The 25501-nt window shown below is 55.6% G+C and overlaps 2 protein-coding genes across 4 annotated transcripts; both read left to right on the top strand.

Annotated features, from left to right (window-relative positions):
• Window positions 1–2867: 2867 nt before the first annotated feature.
• On the top strand, window positions 2868–7875 carry CDKN1A (cyclin dependent kinase inhibitor 1A). Of its 2 annotated transcripts, none has more exons than XM_058856076.1 (3): window positions 2868–2916; window positions 5522–5935; window positions 6652–7875. In XM_058856076.1, exons 2-3 carry the CDS (start codon window positions 5530–5532, stop codon window positions 6699–6701), a joined length of 456 nt encoding a protein of 151 aa, XP_058712059.1. In that variant the 5' UTR covers window positions 2868–2916; window positions 5522–5529; the 3' UTR covers window positions 6702–7875. The 2 variants fall into 2 exon arrangements, with proteins under 2 accessions (XP_058712059.1, XP_058712058.1); XM_058856075.1 differs by lacking the exon at window positions 2868–2916 and adding an exon at window positions 3463–5132.
• Window positions 7876–10155: 2280 nt separating this feature from the next.
• Window positions 10156–23440, top strand: RAB44 (RAB44, member RAS oncogene family). Of its 2 annotated transcripts, XM_058856116.1 has the most exons (17): window positions 10156–10324; window positions 11684–11926; window positions 12022–12136; window positions 12372–12543; window positions 12791–12934; window positions 13236–13326; window positions 13435–13530; window positions 13814–14001; window positions 14333–14381; window positions 14678–14772; window positions 15260–15654; window positions 18895–19452; window positions 19926–20007; window positions 20344–20458; window positions 21134–21235; window positions 22063–22139; window positions 22583–23440. In XM_058856116.1, exons 2-17 carry the CDS (start codon window positions 11717–11719, stop codon window positions 22668–22670), a joined length of 2577 nt encoding a protein of 858 aa, XP_058712099.1. In that variant the 5' UTR covers window positions 10156–10324; window positions 11684–11716; the 3' UTR covers window positions 22671–23440. The 2 variants fall into 2 exon arrangements, with proteins under 2 accessions (XP_058712099.1, XP_058712097.1); XM_058856114.1 differs by having other exon boundaries at window positions 15260–19452.
• Window positions 23441–25501: the final 2061 nt, after the last annotated feature.

Raw genomic sequence — 25501 nt, 5'->3', positions numbered from 1 at the left:
TCATATATTCCTTTTGCTTCCAGGCATTGGGACGGGTTATTCAAGGAAATTATAAACATGGATTCTCCGACGACCACACCCCTCCCGGGCGGGGGTTTGGGACCCTGGGGAGGGCGAGCCTGGGCCAGGGGAGCCCACGTTGTGGCTATAAATGGTGAGAAGGAAATAGCTCATCCTCCCTCCGCACTGATCCTGGTCCACAGTCCTGTCTGCCCTCCTCCTCCTGCTCCGAGCTGTGGGATCAAACACTGTGAATCACCTTTGGGATTTTCTTTTTTTTTAAGTTTCTGTATCACCTTCTTAATCACTCTTCCCCCCTCCTGACCCCTTTTTTTTTCTCTGGTGATGCCACTGCAGACGTGCCCATGGACTTCCTGACCCAGACCCTGTCGCCATCCCTCTGCTCGCTTCCCATTTCCAACACCCCACTCGGCTGAGGTCTCGGTCTCCTCCGGTGCCGCGGCTGCAGCTCCCCTCTCCCGGAGGAAGGGAAGCGAGAGTGGAGTTTGTGAGGGGCAGAAACCATCCCAGAGTGTGGGGAGTGAACCCCCACCCCAGCAGAAAATCACTGACAGAATTACAGAGTTACTTCCCTAAGAGAAAATCTACATCTGATTGATTCTTTCACTGGTTTAGTCCTGGGATGAATCACTGGTGTAACTGGGATGTTCCCAGTGGCCACGCTGGTCGGTTATCTCACTTTTTGAATCCCTCACTCTTACACCAGTGGCTGTGGGGCCTCTCTGGGTTGCACAAGCTCCTTCCTCTGCCACCTCAAAAAGCTGCTTGTGATGTTCCCATTTGCTTCTGTGCACTGGGAGGGGTGGGAGGGAGGGGGCCATTTATGGAAAAAAAGGGATGTGTTTTAATCAGGGAGCATCCTCTGGTAAATGCTGCTTCATCCCAGAGTGCCAGGTGGCACTGGAGCTGCACTGACCCGGGGGATGCCCACGGTGCTACCGGCGCGGTGCCGATTGCATCCCTCACACCCAGAGGGAACAACCCCACACCTGCAGCTGGAGCAGAGCCGGAGCTTGGCAATGAAATGATCCACAGCCACACAGCACAGCAGTTAGCTCTGCAGTGAGCCTCTCAAAGCTGCTCCTTGCACCCAGGAGCAGAAATCATTCCCAGGTGGAAAAACCAGTGACAGCTTCCCTGTCCCAACTTGCCCCCTCCTCTCCCTGCCTCTTACAAACAGAAAGACAGGATGAATTTTGGAGCCTTTAAGTCCAGATTGCAGCTTTCCAGGATGGATTTTCAGCAGTGTGTAGCATGAATTTAAGATTTCCCATTCCCCATCCTCATTTCACCTTTCCTGTCCATCCCCCTGTGCCTGTCTGAAGGCAGCCAGGGGCTGAGCAGCCACCACTGATCCAAATCCCAGCATCTTGGCACAAGCCCAGCCCCACAGAGTGGGGATGAGTGATTGCAAAATCCTGCAGCATATGGCAGCCTCCAGCCAAACATGCCCAAACATATTTTCCAGCTGCTCTGGCCAGTGGGGAGCTGCTGGTCCAGCTGGAAAAAGCAGGAGTGGTCTGCACACCAAGGGTCCTCCTCAGCTCCCCGGCACCTGCTGCCTCCAGGAGCTTTCGAGGAGACCTGGCATTCCCAAGAGATCACTTTAACATGGCCTTTGTCACTTGGAATTGTGCTGTCACCTCCTTGTGCCCAGGGGAGCAGGTTGTGTTTGTCCCTGTGAGCCGTGAGGTCTGGGCTGGGAGGGGCTGAAGGACACGGCCCCTGTGCCCGGCTGTGCTGGCTCCGAGGGCATCCCTTCCCTCCTCCCTGCAGGGCAGGCTCGGGGCAGGTGCCCTCCAGGCCCACAGAGTAACCCCAGCAGAAGCTGCCCTGGCTTCCCACCTTTCCTGCCTGTGGACTTGGATGCATTTTCCAGCTAAGCCACAGATCCCCTCAAATCCTTGCCACAGGTTCCTGCAGGACATGCACAGACTTGTTCCTCCTCCTCATCCCTGCCTGGACATCTGCAGGACTCAGAGCAGCAGATCCTACTCCAAACACTTTTTTTCCACCCACAGCGGGTGCTGGGGTTCCGCTGGTGGAGCAGAGCCAGACCTGGGGGAGACAATCCAGCTGGAGAGGCCAGGGTGGCGTGGGGCAGGTTGGGCAGTGCCTCAGGGCCAGAGGAGAATCATCACCGTGTGGTTCTCAGGTTGGCACCCCGAGGGGCTGAGCCACCCCTTCCTTAATCCATTCATCTCCTTCCTACAGTGGGTGAGTGGAACAGCGACCGGAGCCCTGTGAGCCGGCTGAACTCCGGCATCTCCCGGCTGGAATGTGGCATCCCTGGATCCATTGCCGGGGGCTCCTTGTACCCTCTAACGAGGAGCTCCCTGCATCCCTCATGGGGGCGTCTCCCTGTCCCCTGCCCCTCTAGGAAGGGGGTCTCTGAATTTCCTCATGGGGGGTCCCTGTATTCCCTGCTGGGGGAGATCACTGCACCTCCCACGAAGGAGGGCCCTGTATCTCCTGGCTGTTTCCCTCCGGTCTCTGATGCCGGGTGCCTACACCCACCTAGGAAGGGGTTCCCCCTATCCCCTGATGGGGGTCCCTCCATCTCCTGCTATAGGGGCGTCCCTGCACTCCTCAAGGAGGGGGGTCCCTGTATCCCCTGACACAGGCCCCGCCCTCCCTAGGAAGGGGGTCCCGGTGCCCATGGTCCTGGCATGCCCGGGTCTCCCCTGGGCACATTCCCGGCACCGGGAACGGAGAGGAAGCGGCGGGGGGTGTGAGGGGGCACAGCAGGAGCGGAGCGGCTGCCGTGGGGCCGGTCCGGGGCGGGGCGGGAGGGAAATCCCGGGCGACGCCGGGACCGGCGCCCTGCCCTGCCCCGCCCTCCGCTCTTAAAGGCGGGGACGCGCCAGACTTCGGCAGACGCGGGGAGAGACGGCGGTGAGTGCGGGCGGGGCTGGGCGGCGGCAGCGCCAGCGCCTGGCGGCTCCGGTCCTTCGCTGGCCGGGGAGAGAGGGCGAGCCCCGCTTTCCCCGGGCAGCCCCGCTTTCCCTGGGCAGCCGCGGAGCCTGGAGTGGGGAAGGCGTCGTAGCGGGGGCGGCTCCGCCTGGGGCCGCGACCCCAGCGCTGGGAGAGAGCGGGGCCGCGCCCGGTGGCGGTGCCGGGGCTGGCGGTGCCGGGGCTGGCGGTGCCGGGGCTGGCGGTGCGGAGCCCCCGGGAGCCCCCGGTCTGAGTCGCGCTCGCCCCCTCGCGGTGCGGGGCAGGGCGCTCGGTGCGGGGCAGGGCGCTCGATGCGGGGTGCGGTGAGGGACAGGGCGCTCGATGCGGGGTGCGGTGAGGGACAGGGCGCTCGATGCGGGGTGCGGTGCGGGGCAGGGTGCTCGATGCGGGGTGCGGTGCGGGGCAGGGCGCTCGATGCGGGGTGCGGTGCGGGGCAGGGCGCTTGATGCGGGGTGCGGTGCGGGGCAGGGCGCTCGATGCGGGGTGCGGGGCAGGGTGCTCGGTTCGGGGTGCGGGGCAGGGTGCCCTGCGGGCGCGGCCCCGCCGCCGAGCATCCTGCGGGGCCGGGCGGGGACCGGCCACCCCCGTGCCAGCCCCCCCGGGCCCATCGGTGCCATGAGCCGGGCGTTCTCTGCGCGGCATCAGCGGCTTCAGCCACTCCCGCACGCTCCTCAGCCCCTCCTGCTCGCCCAGCCTTCCCCGAACTGGTGTGACTGGTCCTGGGTGTCGCAGGTGTCTGTGGAGCCCCGCTGGCTGTCCCCCAGGGGTGCTCACATCACCCGGCTCGGATGGAAGAGGTTTTGATGTGGCCGTGCACCTGCCGCTTCCTCGCCCAGATCTTGGGGTTCCCGGCCGGGAGCCTCGAGGCTCTTGCTGGGCAGAGGTCGCTGGAAGCGGCAGCAGCGCCATGGGAGGGGACGATGACCCGGCCCCGGTCCTTCCCCCATTGGTGGCTTTGGCAATCCGCAGCTGTGACTCAGGGTGCGGTGTTATCTTGAGGCTCCAGGGTGGCACCTGAGTCGCGTCGGTGACCTGAGGATGGGGACATCGGCTCGTGACGCGGGTGGGGAGGGCTGGGGGTGTCTGATCAGGGTGACGGAACGTGTCCCTCTCCCGCTACCTGCCCGGGCTTGCCTGGACATGCTGGGACTTGCCTGGCAGTGAGGTCACCCTTGTCTGTGTGCTCAGACTGCCCGGAGATAGGAAGCTGGATTTCTATTTTTACTCGGGGATGCTGAGTCTGAGCACAGGGTGCCCACGGGGGTGGCCCCAGGAACTGAACGTGGCCCCCCAGCCCCGGGCTGGGCACTCCCTACTGCCCACTGGCACACCGTGCAGTGCCAGGCCGTAACAGGATCGTTGAATCATTAAGGTTGGGAAAGACCTCCAAGATCCTCAAGTCCAGCCACTGATCAATCCTCACCTGGTAAACTGGACCAGAGCTCTGAGTACCACATCCAGTCATTCCTTGCTTCAAGGAGTGGAATATGGGGAAAACAGCATGGCACAGGCAATCCAGAGGGGCTGCAGGTGCTGAATTTGAGGTGAAATCTTCCCTGCAGGAGGCTGAGAACTCACTTCTTGGGGAAGTTTGGGGATGGGGAGGATCTTTTGTGGCCTGGCTTTGGGAGTCCCAGATTAGGTGGGAAATGGGAGCTATGAATCTTCCTTTTTAAAGCTGATTTAACAAGTGTGGCTGTCCCCACAGGAGCAAGCCTTAGCTCTGAATACTCAAATCCCAGAGCAGTGCTGACTCTTATCAGCTGGACTCAATGATCTCAGAGGTGTTTTCCAACCTTAACAATTCTGATTCTGGTTCCTCATAAGTGGGGGTTTAGTGTCCCCACACGTGTGTCAGGGGAAGGACTGCTTGGATGGAAAGGCTTTGTCATTTACTGGGAAGGTCAAGGCTTTTGGCACCGATTTGAAAAAAAACAAACAAGGTCTTGTTTCTGGTTACCCAAGAGCTCCTTGCAGATAAGGAGGGTGGTTAACAAAGTGGTCAAGCTTGCGGCATGTTCTTGCAGTTGCTTGAAGGTTTCCTTACCACCAGGTCTGGGTTCTTGAGATGAAGAAACTGGCCAGAAAAACATCCTGTTGCTTCATTTGCCCGTGTGCCAACTTGCCCTTGCCTGCATGGAAGTGGGAATGAGCAGGTTGGGCAGTGTCTGGGGACCGGGGGAGCATCATTCTGGTGTGGCTCTGAGGAGTGTTGTGAGTGGGGCCTGTGGCAGCATGAGGTGCTGGATGCCCTGACCTGGCAGGGCTTTGCCTGCTGGAGGAGGAATAGGGAATGTTGACATCTGCACCTTCCCCACCCTCCTGTGTCGCACTGGGCTGTGTCTGACCTCAAACGTGCTCAAGCCTCTGTTAAAATCTCCAAAGTCAGAGTCGAGATGTGTCAGTCCCCTCTGGGCTGCCTCAGTGCAGACCCAGCCCAGCTCATCCCACCTTGGCTACCGTGTGCTTTGCCCTGGTGGCCAACACTCTCCTGTGTTTGCTCCTGCCATCCCAACCCCTGTAACTGGCTCTGGTTTCCCCGCAGCCGCCACGATGCCGCTGTCCCAGAGCAGGGCTGGGCAGACCCCGTGCAGCAGCAAGGTGTGCAGGAACCTCTTTGGCCCCGTGGACCACGAGCAGCTCCAGCATGACTTTGAGGACAAGATAAGACAGCAGCTGGAAGAAGCTCAGCAGCGCTGGAACTTCGACTTTGAGACAGAGACTCCCTTGGAAGGGCCATTCAAGTGGGAGAGGATCCTCGTGGCTGAGCAGCCGCCTCAGGAGGTTCACAGCCTGGTCAGGGCTGTCACCAGCAGTGACAGCAGGAGCTCCTTGGCCCACAGGGTCCCCCCCAAGGACCGTGTTGGCAGGATTTGCCCCGAGGAGTCTCAGCAGAGCTCGAAGGCTTACAAGGCTGGTTCCTCGCAGAGCTTGAAACGTGGGCAGACCACGATCAAAGGTGAGTGCTGGGGCTGGTGTCACTCCTGGGAGCTTGGTGGCACTGATGTCATGGCAGGGACAGACAGAGGGGACTTGGGTGCTAGAGTCCTGCCTGGTTCTTGGACATGGGGAGGGGTCCCACCCTCTGTGGATCTCTCCTAGGGAAGCAGAGCCCACCTGCCAAAGGGAAAGAGGCCAACAGCTGGGTGCCTTTCAGCCGCTGGGGTTTGTGCAGGGGTCTGGCATTGGGCCTGTGGGTTTTATAGCTGAAGATGCCCCCAAATTCATCATCTTCAGTTCCAATGGCCTGACCCAACCACAGAGTCACAGAATATTAAGGGGTTGGAATGCACCTTAAAGATCTTCTTTAAAGTCGCATGGGCACCTCCCACTGACCAGGTTGTTCAAAGCCTTTATCCAACCTGGCTTTGAACATTTCTATGGTTGGGGCATTCAGAACCTCTGTGGGCAGCCTGTGCCAGTGTCTCACCTCCCTCACAGTGAAAAATTTCTTCCTATCCTCCATGGTCAGGGCCTGGAGTGGAACTGCATGTGAGACAAGCAGAGATGATTCAGATTTACATCTCTGCTCTTCAGCAGCTTTGCATGGGGGCTTGAAGGTGAAGCCCAGCTGGGCTGATTTTGGGGTACCTTCCTGGGGACATGTCCTTCTTCCTGTCCTGCTGCTCCCAGTGGGCTGGAGACACTTTCCAACCCTTTCCCTCTTCCTTTCAGACTTCTACAGTGCCAAGCGGAGGATCGTCCCTGCGCGGCCCCGGCCATGACTCGCTGGGGCAGCTGCCAACGCCGGGGGGACGTGGCTCCCCCAGCCTGTGCTGTGCTATCTGTACAAAGCAATGTAGAGTCTTTAGTTCCCTATTTATGAGTAGTTCTGGGGTCCTGAGGGACCTTCACTGTGTGCAATGTAGAGGAGGAGCCCCATGGCGGGGCTGGAGGAGGACTGAGATGGGCCTGGTGGGATAAAGGCACTGCTCTGCCTGCAGAAGCGTGTCCTCTGCCCTGTGCTTGTGGGTCCAAACACCGTCCTTGTGCCATCCTGCTGCCCAGCTGTGCTCCATCCCCTGCTTAGGGGCTGGTCCTAGGGGGACACTTGTGTCCCAACCACCTGGTGGCACCAGATACCTTCAAGAAAAGTCACTGGTGTGGATTGTAGAGCCCTGGGACACCCTGGCTGCTGGCACATGGGGGTGGCCCTGTGCCCCAGCAGGATGGACCCGAGCACTTGTCTGTGTGTGGGAGCAGGGTGACGTGGAGGCTGCTCCTTCCAGGGCTCTGGGGAGAGGAAGCTGTTCCCTGGACAGCCCTTCCTTGGAGTGACTCACCAGGAACAGCCACCGGGGGACCAGCACTGCCCCTGGGAGACTTTGGGATCCTCTGCACTCTGCTGGCCCCAAACCCCACTTGTTGGCTTGTTGAGTGGTGCTGCCTGTGCCCACATCCCTGCCTCCCTCAACACTGACACCAGGCTGGGGAGCCCCTGCTCTGGCTCTGTTGGGCTCCTCTAGGAAGAAGTCCTGCTCAGCAGCAAGGATGATGTTGAAACAAGGAATTGTAGCTTGTGTTCCTGGACTTTTTCTTCTTTGGGGTTGGTGGGAAGAGGACCTCACCTGGCGCTACTCTGGCACCAGGGGATGGCCTGGAGCAGAGGCTGCTCAGTTCCAGCACTGAAGGATGAGTCTCGGCACTTTCATGGGGTTCATCTCCTGCTCTGCTGGATTTGGACTCGGGAAATTGGTGCAAGATGGTCCCAAGAAGGAAAGGGACAGGGTTGATCTCCCACCTTGCACCACGATGCACTTTGCTGTCGGTGAAGCTGCCAAGCTCCCAGCACTAAATGTTTATTTATATTTAAAATAATGCTATTAAGTGTATGTGGGGAAAGGGGAAATACCTGTTTGTCTGTAAGTGTTAACTCTGAATAAACACCTGTGCAAAGGATTTCTGGGTTAATGAGGATGATTGGGAGCAGGGGCTGGCTGGGGAGGAGGGTGTTCCAGGGGCTGGGGATCCCTCTGGGAGTGCAGCCCTGAGCTGGGATCTCCCTCTGTGTGGGCTAAGAGGGATAAATCCTTGCCACAACCTCTGTGCTTGACCCCATTCCCTGGTGACAGTGGCTGGTGCCACCTGTGTGGGATGGCCCTGCAGGACCCCTGTATGACAGTGGCTCCTCTGTTGCCCCCATCATTCCCCCTTCCCCTCTGGGACCCTGTCCTGTGGTGCAAGTGGCCATTGGCCATGGGCAAGCTGCTCCTCTCCCTTGGCCCTTCAAAGGGGCCCACGAGGGTGACCCAGGCTGTGGGACGGGGACACAAGAGCATGTGGTAGAAATGTGCAGTGGCATTTCCTGGGTGGGCCTGAGATCCCCTGGGAGTCAGGGATGTCTCTGCCACTGGTTGCTTCCTTGGAGGACCCTGAGCAAGGCTTGGATTCAGACTCGGAGTCTGGTCAATGTGAGAAATGACCTGATTTGCAGAGGATCCAGGTGAAAATAAAGTTGATGGCAATGAACAACCTCCTGTCATTGTTCAGCTGAGGCTCCCTAAAGCATCTGCCTTTCTCTGGAGTGTGGGGTGACATCCATGCAGGCCTGTGGCCCTTGACACACACTCAGCCTTTGAGCTGCTGCTGAGTCAAACCCTACAGATTTAGCCCCTGTAATCTTTCCCCTTACGTCAGTCCTTCCAAAGCCCCCTGGCTGCTGCCAGGAGCTCCCCTCTGCTGTCCCCTCCCATTTGCCAGGAGCAGTGACAATGAAGGAAATGAGAAATAGAAACAAGAAAGGAATCAGTGAAACCCCCTTGTTGGTGTTTGTGGCTCTGGGGAGAGGGAGCTGGGCACCAGGGCTTGAGCTCTGAGTCCCTGGGACACTCCAGGGCTGTGTTCCCCCAGCTTGGGGACACAAAACAGTGATGGGCTCCCAGCAGATGGGGAATGGATGGAAACCTCCCACTTTCAGCCCAGGCTGTGTTCTGCTGCTCCCAGCCCAGCCTCAGCACAGAGCAGGGATGATCAAACACCCACAGGGGAGGGGTCAGGTGGTTCCTTTCCCTTGTCCACGCTCAATCCCCTTTCACTGACACCTTCCAGCATCTCATTGGGGTTGGATCTTACCCTCTCTCCTGGATTTTACCCTCTCTCCTGGATTTTACCCTCCCTCCTGGGCTGTTCCCCTCCCATGGCTGCTTCTAGTCATGGAAGCATGATGCCAGAGTCTTGCTGGGCAGAGGGCACAAATCAAGCTCTCCCAGGCATATTTAGGGTTTTGCCTTCAAAAGGGAAATTTTTCTCCTCAAATCCTTGGGGGAAGCAAAGCCAAATCCAGCCTTCTGTGTGCAGTGACAAACATTGCAGAGGGTTGCAGGACACGCTGAGGCTCCCAGCCCGACTGAGGGAATGCTCCAGTTTGGGGTAAGCAGCAGCAGATTTGCCCAGAGTGTGGAGAAGAACCAGCCAAGCTTTTATCTGGCCCATAAATGCCCTGATGGAGTGGATGGACCCGAGCTCCGTTAGGTTAAACAGCAAATGAGCAGGGTGTGGCTGGTTCCCAGTGAGGGATTTCACCAGTTTAGGGTTGGGGCATCAGCTTCCACCCCACAGCTCCTGCCCTGCGAGCCTGGGCTCAGATCTGCTCTGAGCCAGGGGATGTTAGTTTGAATTATGCCCTAGAGATAACCGTGTTTCCTCCTGCCTGAGTTCTCTTCACATTTTGCAGCTAAAGGGCAGGAAAAATGCCTGTGGTCCATCTGATCCCTTACGAAGCTGAGTGCTTGCAGCCCATGGGTAGGCAGTGGGTTTGCTGCTGGGTTTAAAGCCAAGTTTATAATTCTGGGAGGAGCCTTAAAAAACCATCAGAGTTCCACAGGGGGAACATCTTCAAATTCTGGGGCCAAAGAACCTCCACAGGGGGGTATTTTCAGGTTGTTCTGTCTTTGACAGGATGTTATAATCCAGGGGTTACAAATAATCTTGTATTTTGGGTTATTTGGAGTCTTAAAATAACATTTGCTGTTCGTCTGCTGTTCTTCCCCCCATTCCAAACACCCCCCAGCCCCGGACTCTTGCAAACCAGGACAGGGTGGGGACTTTTCTGCCCTTCCCAACGGCACTGGCAGTGCCTTCGCAGAGCTGCCCTGGGATCTGAGGACTTTGGGGGCACCATGACCCTCTGATGGGTCCTTCCCACACCCCACTTGCAGCACAGCAAACAGGAAATGTGTGAGCAGCGGCAGTTGAGTGTCAGAACGGAAAGTGCCTTGAGTAAGAGAGACAAGAGCGGGGCCACGGGGCAGCTCAGGCACCCTCGGGGTGGGACCGGAGACCCCCTGGCCTGGGGAGCCCCTCGGCCTCGTGTGCCCCAGCTGAGGATCCCTCTTGGCACGTGGGGAGGGTAAGTCCTGCTGCCCTGGGGATAACTCAGGCATCAACTTAAGAAATAGAAAAGGGAGGGAAATAAAAGGTTTTTCTTGCTGTTGGTGATCCAAAGGGGATTTTCCTGCTGCCTGTGAGGGGCTGTGGCTGTCCCTTTCTGAGGGCTGGGAGCAGCACAGGGAGCTGTGGAGGGAGGACACTGGGAGCTGGTGATGCCATGGGGGGTCCTGCTTGGCTGGGGGGGGCACAATTCCCATCCCATCCCATCCCATCCCATCCCATCCCATCCCATCCCATCCCATCCCATCCCATCCCATCCCATCCCATCCCATCCCATCCCATCCCATCCCATCCCATCCCACCCCACCCCCTGCTTGTTCAGTGCCTCCATCATGTGGTGAGCTCAGCTCACCTGTCCTGGGGCTGGGACAGGTACCCAGGGGCTTCTCCATGCCTTAAACAACCTCCCTGCCCCCCAGAGCTCCCACTTCTGCTGTCTTAGAGGCTGGGACCACCACAAAGCTGTTTCTGGTCCTGTGGGACTCCAGCAATTCCACAAGACCCTCTGGCTTCAAGGGGTTGGGGCTGGTTTTGGGCCCTGTTCCCCTCTCCTGGGATTTCACAGGATCTGTTTCTCATGGCAAAAGGAGGGGGCAGAGGGCTGGAGGAGCTGGAATATCCCCAGGCTGGGAGTGCAGAGCTGGGCTCAATCAGACCGAGCACGGCCCCGGCTCTGCGTCACCGCTCCCCACGGCTGCGGTTTCCTTCCCTCAGAGTTTCAGCTTTGCCACGCAAAGAACAGCCCCTCTTGGGGGTGGCATGGTGGCTGTTGGTGACACGGCCACCCACCATGGGGACAGGGCACTGGGGGTGCCCAGCTCAGGCCCCACAAGCCTGGGCGAGCAGCAGCGTGATGGAAACCTCCCGAGCCCTCGTGCCCTGTGCCCAGAGGTGACTCACGGCTGTGAAAACTGGGGGAGGAATTTTAAAAGGTGCTGCTGAGCTCTGAGAAGGCAGGTGGAACCAGCACTTCCTGCTCACACATCCAGCATCACCTCGGCTGGTCCTTTGCTGGTGTCACCTCCTGGCTGTGTCACCTCCTGGGTGGCCTTTGCTGGTTCTGGTGCCCTGTGCATCCTCCACAGCCGAGGAAGAGCACGGGGAGATTTGGGATGGGTGCTTGGCTGGTGGCAGGAGAAGCTGTTCAACTGGAGCTGGGCTGGGAGCCCCTGGGACAGCTGCCGCTGATCCAGGCTCCATTTGCACTGTGCATTCGGAGATAAGGGCTTCCCTTCCTGCTGCAAACCCTCCTCAGCAATCGGGATCTGGGCCCTGGCCAGCAGCAAAATGAATTTCCAGCTCGGTCCCTCTCCGCCAGGCTGGAGCAAAGGTGTGTGGTGAGGACAGAGCCATGTCCGAGCGCCGGGCGGCCGCCAAGGGCCGGCGCTTGGGCTCCAGCCGGCGCAAGCAGCTGCCTGAGAGCTCCAGGGAGGCCCCAGCACCAGTGGCCAGCCCCGGTGAGGAGCCACCGTGGGCATCTGAAATAGTGCAGAGAGTGCAGCACCTCCTCAGCCACCGGGGCACAGAGCAGGCGGGAGTCATCACCCGCTCGGATGTGCAGGTGAGGATGGGGGCATCTCCTGGGGTCCAGCACTGCCAGGGTGACTGGAGATGGTGCCACAGGTGGGTTTTTACCCTGATTTGCTCCGGTTTTAGAAGCTGCAGGAGGAAGGTTTGCCGTGCAGCAGGGAGGAGCTGGAGCTGGTGTTCGATGGGCTGGATGCAGCTGGCACTGGGCGCTTGGGCACAGAGGAGTTCACGGCCGGGCTCCGTAAGTGCAGATCCTGGACACAGTCCTGGGGCTCTGCTGGGGATGTGAAACGCTGCCTTTGCAGTGTGGCACGGGATGAATCCTCCCTGTGACCAGCTCTCAGCCCTTGGCTCACCTGCTGAGGGGCCCTGTTGTGCTGAACCGCTTTGTTGAAGCTGTGGAGGGGGAAGCGCTGGGGTTTGGGCTTTGCTGTTGCCCTGCCTGGGCACTGAGGATTTGGGATATCTGTCAGCAGGGCAGTTCCTGAGCTCCCAAACAGCTTCCAGGGAGCACCGGCGGCGGAAGACGGCGTCCCGCAGGGTCCGGCTGGTCCTGCCCAACCCGGCGCTGGAAGGGGGGGACAGCGAGGAGCGCAGACACTTCGCTGCCTTTATGGAGCAGCTGGGCACAGAAAACCTCTCTGAAGAGTAAGTGCCCTGCTTGGCACCCACGGGTGTCCTGCACCATGGATAGAGGGGGAAAGGCTTGGGGCAGGAGACCCCACACAGGCAGGGGGCCCAGGAATGCCTTGGCCTGAGCACAGGAGCAGGGTCCCAGTGTCCCCAGTGCTCATCTGTCCTCGCACATCTCAAAAATGTGTGAGTTAAATGACTCAGCTGGCCTGGCTTCGGGGGTTCTGAGGGGATGCTCACTCCAAAACACCTCTCCCTGCAGACAGGAGATCTGGCAGCTCTGGGTGAAGCTCCGGCAGGATGAGCCCCAGCTGCTGGACAATCTGGAGGCCTTCCTGGCCAAGATGAGGCACCGCATCCAAGAAGCCAGGAGCGAGAAGGAGGCTTTGGAGCTGACTCTGAACAAGTGAGTCACCCCAGGGGACAGGACAGGAGGTATGGGACAGGGACGGGGCCCTGGAGGGCCTGGGTGCTTTCAGCATATCCACCAGCGGCCGGAGCAGAGGTTTGGTTGATGTTTGGGGTCGGGCTCCCTCTACAGTCATGGATGGGATGGCAAAAGGGCCGGGTCGGACTGCCGGACACCTCCGTGCTGGGTGACACCCTCCGGGCACACCCAGCCGCAGCCCGAGGCTCCCGAGGGCACCGTGGGCTCCCAGGGTCCTGCACCCCCTGTAGCGGGGTCTCACACCCCGCTGTTGCCACAGGCGTGTGGCCGAGCACGACAAGGACGTGCAGCAGCTCTGCGAGGCCCTGGAGCAGCAGATCCAGCAGGAACAGCTGCGGCTGCAGCAGCAGGTGGGTCCCTGCTGCTCCTGTCCCCCTTGTCCGTGCCGGGGGGACCCGGCACCCCAAACCCCCTCGGCAGCTGGATGAGTGGGTGCCAGTGTCCCTGTGCCACCGCAGAGCAGGGCCCGGAGCCAGCAGCAGGGCGAGGAGCTGCAGCGAGTGCTGGATGCCAGCGAGAGGGAGGTGCAGCGCTTGGTCACGGCGCAGATGGAGGTGGGCAGGACCCAACCCCGCTTTGTGGGTCAGGGGTCTCTGGGCTGTGCTGTAACAAGCCCACGGTGCTGCAGGGCTGATCCCGGGGTGTCCCCAGCACCCTGTCACACAGGACTCTCCCCACACTCCCCTCCATCCCCAGAGGACACAAGTTGAGTTTCCCACCCACCATCCTCAGGGGACGGGGGGTGTCACAGCCCCGGGGCAGGAGGAGGAGGTTAGAATTATTGTGTGTGGGAGGGGATTTTGGTGGGCTCTGAGTGTCCTGGTTGCCATCCCACAGCTGGAGCGGCGCTGCCACAGCCTGCACAGCTCCCAGCAGGTCACCAGCACGGAAAACCGGCAGCTGGAGCAGAGCAACCGGGCACTGGAGCATCACCTGCAGCACCTGCACCAGCAGCTGCAGCAGACCCAGGGCCACCTGAGGACCATGAGGGCTACAGTGGTTTGGCAGCACATGGGGGAGCCTGGGTGAGCAGCTGAGTGACCTTGTGTCCCCACACACATCATTTCTTCCTGGATGGGGAATGAGCTGGATGGGCCTCAGCCATCAGGGTGCTTCAGGTTAATCATTGTTTGGTGTGCAAAGCATCGGAGGAAAAGGCAAGATTATCAGCACCATATGTCCCTGGAGGGCAGTGCCAGAGAGATGGGGGTGTTCTTCAGCCACGAGGGCTCAGTAGGACTGATCCAAGATTGTGGGGTTTGCTGCTCTCTCACTACCCTGACAGCCCTGGTGCAGGGGTGGATGTGGTGAAGAGGATGGAGCTCCTGTTTTGACCCTTATGCTCTGTGTTTGCAGGGACAGAGTGGTGGCAGAGTTACCCATCGAGGTGCCAATGTCCCCACAGGTACTGCAGCTGGGGACAGGACAGGGTGTTCAGGGTCTTGTGCTGTTCCTTTTGGGACTGCTGAGGAGCTCAAGAGCACAGGGTGCTCCTGCAGCACTGCCTCCCCTAAAAGCTCTCTTAAACAGGGCTGGTGCAGATGTTTGGGAAGGGAGGGGGTTGCAGCACCTTACTTCTTTTACCCCCAAGATTTTGGGTGGGTACAGCTGGATACCTGTTGGAGAATTCCACATTGTTCCAGGTGGATATTCTCCCTCACCTAGTGTTCCTCTCTCCTCTTCCCACCCTGTTCCCCACAGCTGAGTCCTGGGAAGAGCGAGCAGTTCCGCTCCGAGATGAGGATCAGGCTGGGATCCCAGAGCAGCGAGAGCAAAGCCAAGAGCACCCACCAAGTGTAAGGGGTCCTGCTGTTCCCATGTGTGCTCCTGGGGTCTGCGAGCTGGGGCTGAGCCCCAGACCCTCCCTCCACCTTCCCCAGGCAAACAATGATCTTTTGTCCTTTGAGCACTCCTCTCCCACCCACTCATCTCTCACCCTAGAGCTTACACCTCTTATCCCAGCTCATCCCTCCCTTGGCTCAGGAACTTGCTGTACCTGGTTGTGAGTTGCCTTTTCCTGTCTGATAATGTCAATCTGGGTACTTGGGAAGAGGCCAGGATGCAGCCCCGGGTCTGGCTGCCTGTTTGTGCATCCCCCTTTCCCTTGCTCCCATTGCTGCCTGTGTGGACTCCAAGTGCACCCAGCAGGGAAATAAAATCAGGTTTGGAGAGGGATGGGGCGAGGCTGTAGATCAGAGACCCTCTGGGACTGACTGGGGATGGGAGAGAGCTGGAGCCTGACCTGGGAGCTGGTTCATCGCCCCCATTTTTTGACCTTTCCAGGGTTTGGGAAATGCTGCCAGCAGAAATAAACCTTTCAGGAGCCCCACGAACAGCAAGCCCTGCAGAAGAGGACCCCTTCCCAGAATCTCTGAAAGAGGAAGGTGTCTCTGACCAAAGCTCTTTGCTAAGAGAGATGAATGATGCAATAGCAGCTCTGAGCAAACATCTGAAGGCACAGGCAGTGGGAACATCCCCTGCCCTGGCAGACACGCCCTGCCACCCCTGGGACAAGGCTGAGCCCCAAACGGGGCCAGAGGCAGCCACAGCCCATGAAACAACCCCTGGGGTCCTGCAGGAGACCCTCCCTGGAAATGTCCATCATGAGCTGCTGGAAGGAGACCTGCAAGAGGGAGCAGCCACAGCTGAGCTTCGTGCTCTGGATGTGACACAGGCTGGTGCGTCCACAGGAGCCGGGCACTGCACGGCTCAGGAGCCAGGGGCAGAGCAGGAAGACAGCCCAGAGGAGGCACAGAGGATGTTATTCCTGCAAGGAAAGGGTGCTGGTGTGGAGAAGATGGTGCTAAATGTGGCAGAGCATCTGGGAGAGAGTATGGAGGCAGAAGAGCAGGTGCTGATGGAGGTGGAGGGAGCAGGGTGGCTGCAGGAAAAAACAGCTTGGGCAAAACCACAGCTCCTGGGAGAAGCTGAGGAAGTGGAGATAAGCCTGAGAGAAAATTTGGAGGCAGGTCTGGGACCACCTGAGGCTGGGCAGGAAGGCATGTCAGCAGGACAGTGCCTTGCCATGGATGAGCAGCAGCCAGGCAGGACTGAGCCAGGCACGGTGCTGCAGGAATGGGCTGACCCAGCATTGGGGCTCCCTGGGAAACTGGAAACTGGGCTGGGAGAGCACCTGGAGCCAGAGCCACCATCCTGGGGTGAGGCACAAGTGGAAGCAGCCCATGGGGGTGGTGTCCCTGGAGTGACAGTGGCTCCTGGCCCAGGAGTGCTGGACGAGGAGTGTGCCAGGACAGAGGTGCAGCCCTGGGGAGAGACCATGGACTCCAAGGCACTGGAGGTGCTGCCAGCCCAAGCTGAGCTTGCAGGGAGCAGCAGAGCCGGGGGCAAGGAAGAGGAGGTGGAGGAAGCAGAGCTCAGAGAGGCAGAGCAGCAGCTGCAGGGTGAGCGTGCCAGGGGAGCTGCAGGGTGGAGAGGGAGCGCGGGCTCTCTGGAGCCACTGGCAGTGGCTGTGCCACCCACCCACGGGCAAGGAGGAGCAGATGTGGATCATTCCTGCAAGGGAACAGATGTGGAACTGCTGGAGGCTCAAAGCAGCACCAATGTGGAGCTGCTGGCAGAGGTGGAGGCAGATCTGCAGGGATGGAATGAGGCTGGATCCCCAGGAACACAGCAGGGAGGGGATGTGGATCCAGGTGTGCAGTTGGAGAAGGATAAACCAGAGGTAGGGCTGGGAGAAGAAATGGGGGCTGCTGCAGTTAACAGTGAGGGTCCTTCCCCAGCAGAAACACCTGTGGGCAGCCCAGACAACTGTCGGCTGTTCCCAGTTAAGTCTCAGGCACTGGAACTGGTGGAGGCCAATCTGCAGCTGTGGAAGGGTCTCAGCCCAGAAACCCCCCAGGGAGGGAAGGGTAAAAGAGCTGTTCAGCTCCAAGAGAAAGAGGAAGAGGATGGGGAACAAGGACAGGGTGAGCATGAGCTGCCACACGAGCCTGTGCCTCATCCCAGTGGAGTGAGCCTGGATCAGGGAGAGGGGGCTGGTGCAGGTCTACAGCCAGGGGAAGAAGCTGAAAGCCTGGACACTGTCGAGGACCAGAGCAGTGGTGCCCATGTGCAGCTGACTGCAGAGGGGAATGAGCTCAGACTGAGCCTGGGAGGGAGCACAGAGGCAGATCTGCAGCCCTTGGGTGAGGCTGGACCCCTGGGCACAGAGCAGGGAGGGAGTGTGGATTCAGAGGTGCAGTCCCTGGATCAGGGGGATAAAGCAGATTTAGTGGAAGGGGAGGCAGAGGATGCCCAGGAAGACATGCAGCTGTGTGAGAGTCTCAGCCCAGGAGTCCTGTGGGGAGGAGAAATTGAAACAAATGTTCACATTGAGGATGAGGAGGATGGAGCACAAAGACAGGGAGAGGGTGAGCTGCCACATGAGCCTGTGCTTGATCTGCAGGGATCAGGGGACAGGCAGGGAGAGGAGGCAGGTGAAGACATGCAAGCACAGGAAGAGGCTGAAAGCTTGGACACTGTCGAGGACCAGAGCAGTGGTGCCCATGTGCAGCTGACTGCAGAGGGGGATGAGCTCAGACTGAGCCTGGGAGGGAGCACAGAGGCAGATCTGCAGCCCTTGGGTGAGGCTGGACCCCTGGGCACAGAGCAGGGAGGGAGTGTGGACTTAGATGTGCAGTCCCTGGATCAGGGGGATAAAGCAGATTTAGTGGAAGGGGAGGCAGAAAATGTGCAGGAAGATACGATGTTCCATGAGGGTCCCAGCCTAGGAGGCCCATGGGGAGGGGAGGGTAGAAGAGCTGTTCAGCTGGAGACAAAGGAGGAGGATGGGGCACGAGGACAAGGGGAGCACGGGCTACCACACCAGCCTGTGCCTCATCTGCAGGGATCTGGGGACAGGCAGGGAGAGGAGGCAGGTGAAGACATGCAAGCACAGGAAGAGGCTGAAAGCCTGGACACTGTCGAGGACCAGAGCAGTGGTGCCCATGTGCAGCTGACTGCAGAGGGGGATGAGCTCAGAATGAGCCTGGGAGGGAGCACAGAGGCAGATCTGCAGCCCTTGGGTGAGGCTGGACCCCTGGGCACAGAGCAGGGAGGGAGTGTGGATTCAGAGGTGCAGCCCCTGGATCAGGGGGATAAAGCAGATTTAGTGGAAGGGGAGGCAGAGGATGCCCAGGCAGATCTGCAGCTGTGTGGGATTCTCAGCCCAGGGGTTCCATGGGGAAGGGAGTGGGGAAGAGCCATTCAGAATGAGGAGGAGGAGGATGGGGCACAAGGACAGGGTGAGAATGGGCTGCCACAAGACTCTGTGCTTGGTCCAGACAGAGCACGAGGCCAACAGGGAGAGGGGGCTGGTGAAGGAGTACAGCCACAGGAGGAGGCTGAAAGCCTGGACACACATCAGAGCACTGATGCTGATGTGCAGCTTTTCACAGGCCAGCAGAAGCCCAAATCAGGCTCAGGAGGGAACACAGAGGCAGATCTGACACCTCTGGGTGTAGCTGGAATGTGGGAAGGGGAGCAGAGCCTGACTCTAGGTTTGGAGGCAGATCTGGGTGCATCTCCCACTGCAAACCCATGGGAAGGAGCTGCTGCTGCAGATGTTCCCCCTCCAACTGAGGCTGCTTTGTGTCCTGAGCCTGTCATTGCGGCAGGGGGGCCTGGTCTGGAAGCAAATCTGGGTGCATGCATTGGTCCTGAGGGGCAGATTCTGGAGGAACAGGAATTACTGCAGGGAGAGAGGGCTCCTGCAGAGGGGAAGCCTCTGGATGGAGCTCATGGTCTGGAAGTGGCACAGGGAGAGAGGCTGGAGGCATGGGCAAGGAATGGAGTAAAAACTCAGGGTGTAGGATTAAACCATGATGACGCTGCGTTGACCTCCCTGGTCTCCGAGGTGCTGTTACAAATCAGCCCCCTAAAGCTGGAAACAATGATGCAGGAGGATGTTCTCATTCCAGATGCGTGGCAGCTTTGTGCTCCAGGACAGGCAGCCCAAAGGGAGCTTCAGGAGCAGGTCTCAGCACAGGGACATGAGGGGAGGCTTCACATGGTGGCCCAACAGCCAGAGAGGGAGACACCACCCGCGATGGCACCGGAGCACACGGCTGCTGGACCTGCTGAGCATCCAAAGCAAGGGCTGCCACTAGCATCAACACTGCACACAGTGAGACCAGAAGATGCTGGGAGGGATCAGCTGGGGCTGGTCCTCAGAGACAACTCACTGTGGCAAAGGCAGCTCTTGGGAGAACAGAGCAAAGACCTCAGTGTTGGTCAACGAGAGAAGATGCAAGAATTTGGTCAGAAAATGAGCCAAGAACGTGATTCCAGCCCAGAAGAGCCAGGGGCTGTGACTGCAGGTGGGGCAGGAGCTGCCCCAAGGGGTTGTCCCAAAGCTGCCCTGGACCCAGACCATCTCTACAACGTGCTGTTCATTGGGGACTCCCATGTGGGCAAAACGTCGTTCCTGTACCGTTTGCACGCCGACACCTTCAACCCCCACCTCACCGCCACAGTGGGTAGGTCTCCTCCAGCCCCTCTCTGAGCACTCGCTTGGATCATGGCTGCAATTCCCTTTCCTCCACCCCACAGGCTGCTGCAGGTCACCACATCCTGTTACAGCTCATGCCAAGTGTGTTGTACAAGCGGTCCCCAGGGGCCGACCAGAACCACCAAGTCCCCACGCCTGGATGCTCTTGGGCAGGAAATGCTGCTCCTCCTGGTGGGCACCAGTGACAGCAGCCCAGTGCTTTCCTCTCTGCTTTGTCTTTCAGCTCCACTCTCCTCTCTTCTCCAACCTGGTTTTATTCATCATGCGATGAGAGACCTTCCCAAAATCCAACAATTAAACATCTAAAAGGCAGAGGTTCGCTTGGGACCAGCCCCTGGAGCTGCAGCCTCAGACCACCCTGCACCACATTTCTTCTCCATCCATCTTCTGTCACAGGGCAGAACTCTACACTATCAAAATATCCTCATTTGTGTCTTCCAGGACTGGATTATCAGATCAAAAACCTCGTTGTGGATAACAAGCGCTTTGCTCTCCGCCTGTGGGACTCAGCTGGTCAGGAAAGGTGAGGTGCTGTGCTGCTTAAGGACACAACCTGAGTTGTTGTTTTTTTTTTTTCTGTGAAGTTTAGGGGCAATGAATATTCTTGGCTTTGCTAAGCAAAGGTGAGGTTGCTCAAGGAGGGACTCTGTACAGTATGTGATCTGATAAAGCATAATAAAGGAAGTAATTAAGATAAAACTGGCACTCAGGCTGTTCCTACAGCCCCTGCCATCAGGACAGGAGCCAAATCTGGGGCTTGCCTTGTAGACCTGCATTCCCAACTTTTCCACTAAGATGTCACATCACTCCTAGCAGAACCTCCTTAGACCATGCTGGTGATCATCCAAAATGCCCACAGGTACCACAGCATGACCAAGCAGTTCTTCAGGAAGGCAGATGGGGTGGTGCTGATGTACGACATCACCTCTGAGTACTCCTTCTCCGACGTGCGCTACTGGCTCAGCTGCATCCAGGTGAGGGAGGTCCTGAGCTCTTGGGACTGATAGGAGTGGCCAAGCCTTTTGGAAAGGGTATTCTGCACTGCTTTCATGATAAAATATTTTTTCGTGGAGGATTTAAGTCAGATGCAGATGTCTTTCCCATGCTGGCAATGTTTCCCCAGGTTATTTGTTGATAGCATCAGTAGGGTAATGATCAACTCTTAAACAATTAAACACTAGTGCAAATGAATGGAAAATGTTGCTTTAACATCAGTAATAGTCTGCTTTGAGTCTTGGGGAATGGGAGGTGACTCAAAGCTTATTAAAAACTTATTTTCAGAGATTTCTAGCTGACAAAAACCCAGTGTTTAAAAATGCTGAAACAAAATAGGATATTGCCTTGCTCAGTGCCTGTGAATCACAGCCAGAGCACCTTCAGAGGGGCTGCTACAGTTGAGAACAAATGAATTTGTTACAAGTGTAACTCATCCAGTGCTCTGTACTGTTAATAGACACGGGCAGATGATTTAAGGAAAAAAACATAAATCTTAAATGCTGCTGAACTTATTTAAGAATTTAAAGTTTTGTTATTAGCCCAAATCCATGGGTGTCAGTCATGGTGTTCCAGGACATGTGGAGACACTGTGGCCAGCTGGGATTCAAGGAAGATTTTGAAGCTGTCCTGATCTTCCCTTCATTCTCACTCAGGAAGCAGCAGAGGATGGAGTTGTTGTTCTGCTTCTTGGGAACAAAACTGACTGTGCTGCCCAGAGACAGGTCCCTACAAAGGAGGGTGAATGCCTGGCCAAGGTAGGTGGTGAAGCACAGCCACTCAAGCGAGGTGGGGACAGCTAAGGATGGACACCACCAACCTGAGGAGCTGGAGAAAGGGAAAAGCCCTTAATTTACCCCTCATGCATCAATGGCTGCCAAAATGTCCTCTGAAGACATCTCTCACCCTTCCCTGCATTGCTTTTTCTTTAATTTTGCCTCAGCACCACCCCAGTAAATTGGTTTATGGAACTGGGTTTGTAAATTAAAACATTTTCAGCTCTGCTTGTCTTTGCTGTGAAGTGTTGAGTATCTTCACAGCATCATAAAAAATAATAAATCCACTGAGCCCTCTTCTGGTTTAAAGATACGGAAATTATCAAAGTTTGATTCATCTCTTCAAATATAGATGGCAAATAAAAGTTAGGTGAGGAGAATGAGAAGAATTTCACCTTTACTGACTTAATTTTAAAGCTTATGGGATTTGGGCCAGAATCCACAGACCAGTTTTACAAATGGAGATGAGGGATAGATGTTTATTTTCCCAAACTGGTAGGGAACAAAAGAGTTGGGAACATCCAGTTATGCCTCTCTGTTTGCTCCCATAACCCCAGGGCATCACAAATTCTTCTGTCTGCACAGTCAGCCTTTTCCTTGGTATTAAAAGCTGGTGTTGTAGCAACCAGAAACTCTGGATTTCATCCTTATATTCCAGTAAATAAGTTACTGAGTTATTTTTTTCCTTGATTCCCTCCTGTTTCCCCTTGACAGGGACTATCCCATGGCTATTTATTCCCATATTAAGTGAGAATTTAATGTTCCAGTGCAAGAACATTACATTTCTATTCGGGGTCTGTGTCTTCTAGGAGCATCAGCTCATGTTTTATGAGTGCAGCGCTGCCTCGGGCCACAACGTCTTCGAGTCCATGGTCAGCTTCATCAGGTGAGCTGTGTGCTTGGATTTTTCCAGCTGTCCTCAACTTAATGGGCTCCCTCCCTGCTTTTTAAACTCCAGATACAGGGGTGTCACTGTCACCAGAGACTCCATGCCTAAATGTCAGGGAAAACTCAGGGCAGCACGTGCTGGGATGAGCACTTAGCAGTGCCCTAACTTATCTCCTGAACAACCAGCATTGCAAGGAGGTGAATAAAACCCTTTTGGGGATGCTGCTGATTTCTCCCTGGCCTGACTGAAATAAGTTCTGCCTGTGATTTGATTTAGGCTGGCATTTTTAGCAGCATCCACAGCTCCCGGATCACATGGACCTGCAAGGATCCTGACTCCTTTCAGCTGTGCTGAGCCTCTTGTTGGCTTGTCAAGACCAACAGCACAGCAATACAAAATATGGGGGAAATACCCAGCAAATTTGCTTCCTTTTCTCTCAGGTTGCTCAAAGTTCGTGAAGATAAATTGAAAAATAAGGCAGAAGAGGTACCACAGGCACCCCAGAAGAAAAAGGGCTGCTGCTGGTGATGGACAGACACCCCACACATTGATCTGAAACTGCACCAACAGCCAGAAAAGCATCAAAACAGTCCTTGGACACCTCCTCTTTCCCTGAGTGTCTTCCTTGCCTGATCGTCCTTGATTGCTGTGGGGGACCCCCTGCCATTCCCCCTGAGCACACCAGCCCTCCAAAATACTTCTCAGAGAACTTTAGCACTTTCTTTTAGAGACCAAAATCAGGCCAAGAAAAGAGGCAGAAAAGGAGCCCAGCTGGGTCTGAGATGCTGCAACGACATGGAAGCAGCAGGGAGTAAACCCAAGCCTTAGGATAGAAGAAATGAAAACCTGAAGTCATCCAAGTGTATAAAACAAGGGGGTTTAGTGCTGTTGGTGCTCTGGGCTCTGGGGACTTCTGCTCTGGCTTTGCAATCTGATTGGATTTGATCAGGAATAATGAGATATTCAATATATTTTAAATGCACTTAAATCTCTCCAATGAGACAAGGTAAAGCTAATTTTTCCCTTCCCTGGTTTATCCTGGCAGTGAGCAGTGATGGGGCTTAACAGAAACTATTTAATGTTTTGCTCAAAATAAATTCAAAAGCCCCAAGAGATTGTCCAGGATAAGAAGAAGATCAATGCTTGCAAGAAGTTTTTTTCATTGTGTTGTCCCCAGAGCAGAATTCTAGACTATTGCAGCAAATCTCAGGCTGGGCAGAGAAAGAGCTGCTGCATCCTGCCCTTCTGCTCTTTGTGAAGTACTGAATTGTTTTTAAATCCAGCTTAAAAAATCTAAATAAACACATGTCACAATTTCAAGTTTGTTTTGTTTTTTATTAATCTTTTTACAGCTTGATTGAACTATATTTTTACAGAAAAAAACCCAAACATACAGATTAATCGAATAAGAATACAAGTGCTATATTTAAGTATTTTATATGTTCCATGTAAATTCCCAGCAGTTCAACAGGTGTATTTAAAGACTGTGCTTATGTGCAGAGTTTGGGGATATAATTCTGCCTAGCTGGCTTTGCTTTTTGTTGCCACTATTATATAGTCACAACAGGAGTTGAGCTTCTAGCAACACTATATATTTTCACCTATAATTATATATATAATTAATTATTATAATTAATTATATATATATATATAATAATATATATAATTAATTATAGCTGATATATATATATCAGCTTCACCAGCCAGGGTTCAACTTTGCAGCGACTCTGGAATTTCTGAATCTTTAAGGGATTATTTATTTTTTGTGCACACCCCAATTTATCACTCCAGTACCTCTGTACCCTAAGTCTCCATCCCCTGTGTCTCCCCCCCACTGACCTCAAGTCATTTTCCTTTGGCCCCATCATTAAAACACTTTATTTTCTTAATGCAATACATTTAATGCTCCCATTCCATGTTTATCCCTCTTTACTGTATTTCTTTATATAATATTTTTAGTAATGGAGCAGCTCCTCAGGAAGGGTTTATGTGGCTCAGAGCTGGGCCTGGGTTTGGTATTTGGGATATCTGGAATGGCTTTTTCTTATGGTTTGGGACCCTCTTCACTATTTCTTCTTTTCTTTAAAAATAATATAAATCAAAATGTACTTTTCAAATTTGATCCATAATAAGAGAAGCCCCATTTCAGCTGGATCAACCCAAAAACTTCTTTCTCCTGGGTCTGTAACACTTCCCCATGTAAAGCCACCCATCAGATCAGCTTTTCCTTTTGCATAAAAATGCTGGGATTGCACATGGAAGATGCTGCTTGGCCGAGTGGCAGCAGGATTGTGCAAGAAATGGTTTTATTTGATTCCAAAATGAAGAGTTGAGGCCGTGGAGGCTGAATTTTCCCATTAGATGGCAGCAGCTGCAGCAATTCCTCCCCACTGCAATATTGCTGCTGCAGGGAAGGACCAGGGAGCTCGAACAGGGCCCAAAGTGGGAGCCGAGGAACAAAAGGCTCCCCAGAACAGCAGGCAGAAAGAAATGTCTTATTCCCCTGGAAATAATCTCTAGAAAAAAGGATGGCGTTTTTGCCCAAAGCATGAGTTACTCCACTCCAAACATCCCCGCCAAACCTGGAGATGAATTTTTCATTGCCAGGCTAGGAGAAACACTGGGCAGGCAATAAATCACATTGGAAAACATGGGCAGCATGTTGCACTTGAAAGCATCTTTCACCTTTAATAATTCACATCCCAGCAAACATTCCCACTCCAGGATCAAAGGCACCGCTCCTTTGCAAGCCATTAAACGCCTGCACGAGTATTTGGAGGAGGATCAAGGCCTGGGATATTAATAGCAGGAGGGAAATGCATACTTGTTTGGACCACAGGATGCTTTTTTTAAATCAGGTGCTTTCCTTTTAAGCAGTTTGAAATTTCTCAAGGTGCTCCACAAGAATTAGAGGAGCTGCCTCAGCCAAGCCAAGATTGGGAAGATCTCAGATACCAGCCCAAAGGCAGCGGGCGTTTACCACCATCCTGCTTGGATGAATCCACCTTGGAAGCCAAGAACCCACACAAGCTTCTGACAAGTTGGAACAAATCTTCAACCACAGCTTTCAGTGCCCCAGCCATGGGATTTGGGTTCTGCCCAGGAGTGTCTCCCAGAACTCCACCTCATTCCCCTGGAAAGGCAGTAAAAGCAAGCTGAGGAGACAATCCCTCTCCCTGGGCTGGTATTGACAGGGCAGGAAATCCAAACCTGAGTAGAGGAAGTCCTTTTTCTTGCAATGTTTAATTCATCTGCAGAACTCAGTGCTGCAGGAAGTTGTTGAGGCCGAGAACTTAAACAAGGTTGAAATTGAAACAAGATTGCTCTAAAGGGACCTGTTCTAGTGGAACAGGGGGAGT

The sequence above is a fragment of the Poecile atricapillus genome, chromosome 23, assembly GCF_030490865.1.
Source record: "Poecile atricapillus isolate bPoeAtr1 chromosome 23, bPoeAtr1.hap1, whole genome shotgun sequence".
Classification (NCBI taxonomy): domain Eukaryota; kingdom Metazoa; phylum Chordata; class Aves; order Passeriformes; family Paridae; genus Poecile; species Poecile atricapillus.
This window is presented reverse-complemented; position numbering and strand designations above follow the sequence as displayed.